Genomic DNA, 2,934 nt, shown 5'->3' on the forward strand with positions numbered 1-2,934 from the left:
CTTGCTTAGCTTAGGGCTAACACTTGAAAGATGCTTTCAAAAAAAAAAATCCCTGTTGTTTAATTTAGCAAGTATTTTAACTTTCCAGATTTCAATGGGTTTTGAATAACTCCTGAATGCAATATATTATTCTAGGTACAGAAGTGTAATATAGCAAATATTTAAGTTATTTGCATTTTAGGAGCGGGAAGAGAGGCAGAAACACCTCAATACCGAAGGAGGATTTAGCACAAAGTTGAAATGGTCCGACACCCCCTTGTGTATATTGTACCAACCTAAATATAAAAGCCAGAATCGCAAGCAATGTTTGGAGCTATTTTGGGTTTTCTTTGCAGTAAGTCCTATAAAACCTTGTAGTTCACCTCCTTAGGCCCAAAGTCCCAACATCCTTGATTGCGGATAGCAGCTAGGTCTTTTGGGACCTTGGGTCGGACTTTCTTCCAGTCAGGCAAATAATCTGAAAAGAAAAAGAAATCACATGTAGTCCAGTGCATTCTTCTCCTTGTGTGGTTTCTCCACCAGCTAGAGAGATATTTAAAGGCTCTGAACCTCTTGCCATCTTTAATTCTCTTTTTCAAGTGTCATTTTTAGAGAACTTTCCACGTTTCTTAGTTATACAGCCAGATTGGGGAACCTGGCCGGAAAATCATTTTCCCTTAAAAAAAAAAAATTCTAGAATTTGAATGCAGGCACGGCATTCCAAACCGATTTACCATAGTGCAGTCTTCTGGGTATTGCAACTTGTGGCTGCAACTTGACTGAAAGGGGGCCCCTAAGTTAACCTACAAAGACAACAGGGTCCAGAGACACTTTTTTTCCACTTTCAGATAAAAGAGGATTAATTACCTGAAATCTTCAAGGCTCCAGGACGCACGGTGCAATCCCTCAGTGGAACTTTGTGCTGGAGGCTGCAGCTCCTATGATTTCGGGCAAGACTGGCCCAGGCACTCTAGTCACTTGGAAGGCGGAAGGGAAGGAAGTACCTGAGCAAGGTATGAGCCACTCAGAGGCAGCCTGGGGCCGCCACTCACCTCGGGGAGGAGGAGCTGGAGTCCGGACCCACCCGGAAAGAGAGGAAAAGCGAGCTCTGGGCCCGCCAGGTGAGGGAAGGAACGCCCGCCCGCTCACCTCCGAAGAGGCGGGGCGCGGCTCTCGATTACCCGCAGGGGCGGTGCTGGCCGATCACCTGGGCCGAGGCGGAACTGAAGGGTCCGGTCACTGCCCGGAGAACCTGTAACTAAGACTCACCTGTGCGGGGGCCGGAGGCGGGACCGGGGCCAGAACTCACCTGAGCCGGTGGAAACCCGCCGCGGGTTCGCCCAGCGAAGAGGGGGAGGCGCCCCCGGCCCGCCCCATCCGAGCGCCCCTCCGTGGGTCCGCGCGGCCGCCATGACCTGGAGCGCCACCGCCCGGGGCGCCCACCAGCCCGACAACACCGCGTTCACTCAGCAGCGCCTCCCCGCCTGGCAGCCGCTGCTGTCAGCCAGCATCGCGCTGCCGCTCTTCTTCTGCGCCGGCCTGGCCTTCATCGGCCTGGGCCTGGGCCTCTACTACTCCTCCAACGGCATCAAGGAGCTCGAGTACGACTACACCGGCGACCTGGGCACCGGCAACTGCTCGGTGTGCGCCGCCATCGGCCAGGGCCGCGCGCCGCCGCCCCGCTGCTCGTGCGCCTGGTACTTCTCGCTGCCCGAGTTCTTCCAGGGCCCCGTGTTCCTCTACTACGAGCTGACCAACTTCTACCAGAACAACCGGCGCTACGGCGTGTCCCGCGACGACGCGCAGCTGAGCGGGCTGCAGAGCGCGCTGCGCCACCCGGTCAACGAGTGCTACCCCTACCAGTACAGCGCGGCTGGCCTGCCCATCGCGCCCTGCGGCGCCATCGCCAACAGCCTCTTCAACGACTCCTTCTCGCTGTGGCACCAGCGCCTGCCCGGCGGGCCCTACGTCGAGGTGCCGCTCGACCGCACCGGCATCGCCTGGTGGACCGACTACCACGTCAAGTTCCGCAACCCGCCGCTGGTGAACGGCAGCCTGGCGTTGGCCTTCCAGGGCACCGCGCCCCCGCCCAGCTGGCACCGGCCGGTCTACGAGCTCAGCCCAGACCCGAACAACACCGGCTTCATCAACCAGGACTTCGTGGTGTGGATGCGCACGGCGGCGCTGCCCACGTTCCGCAAGCTGTACGCGCGCATCCGCCAGGGCAACTACTCGGCCGGGCTGCCGCGGGGCACCTACCGCGTCAACATCACCTACAACTACCCGGTGCGCGCCTTCGGCGGCCACAAGCTCATCACCTTCAGCAGCATCTCATGGATGGGCGGCAAGAATCCGTTCCTGGGCATCGCCTACTTGGTGGTCGGCTCCCTCTGCATCCTCATGGGCTTTGTCATGCTGGTCGTCTACATTCGCTACCAGGACCAGAACGACGAAGACGAGGACGACGAGTAATTCCTGCTTTCAGAGTACCCCTTCTGCTTCTTGCCAAAACGCTCTTGCAAGCTTCTTTTGCTTACTCCCTCCCGACTGTCACCCAGTTCCAACTTCGCCTCACTTTGCCTCCAGTTGTGGATGAGGGGACCAGAGAGAGAGAGGAATTACACCGGATCAGGGGGCTTCCAGACTCTTCTGGGGTGTTTGAACTGCTAGAGTGAGACATTCCTGCACATTTTCCCCATCTCCTTCACGAGTTGACATGTGAGGTTCTTTGAGAGAGGAAGGGACGGCTAGACTCCTCTCATTCAACCCCCATCTGGTGAAGAGATGCTAAATAACTCATTCCAGATCTAGCAGCTGCTCGTTGCCTCCTGACGCTGACTCTAGAGCTTTAACCGCTACAGTACAGTGGTTTTCTTTTTTCTTTTTTGGGGGGTGGGAGTGTAGAGAGGGAAGCCCACAAATAACCAGCAGAGGCACGGAGGGGTGGGGGAGAAC

At 56.6% G+C, this 2,934-nt stretch overlaps 1 protein-coding gene across 1 annotated transcript; it reads left to right on the forward strand.

Annotated features, from left to right (window-relative positions):
- Nucleotides 1-1,110: 1,110 nt before the first annotated feature.
- Nucleotides 1,111-2,656, forward strand: TMEM30B (transmembrane protein 30B). The gene has a single exon (XM_068524569.1). The coding sequence runs from the start codon at nucleotides 1,390-1,392 to the stop codon at nucleotides 2,449-2,451; it is 1,062 nt and encodes a 353-aa protein (XP_068380670.1). The 5' UTR covers nucleotides 1,111-1,389; the 3' UTR covers nucleotides 2,452-2,656.
- The last annotated feature ends 278 nt before the right edge of the window (nucleotides 2,657-2,934 follow it).

This window comes from Eschrichtius robustus, chromosome 1, assembly GCF_028021215.1.
Source record: "Eschrichtius robustus isolate mEscRob2 chromosome 1, mEscRob2.pri, whole genome shotgun sequence".
NCBI classification, from domain to species: domain Eukaryota; kingdom Metazoa; phylum Chordata; class Mammalia; order Artiodactyla; family Eschrichtiidae; genus Eschrichtius; species Eschrichtius robustus.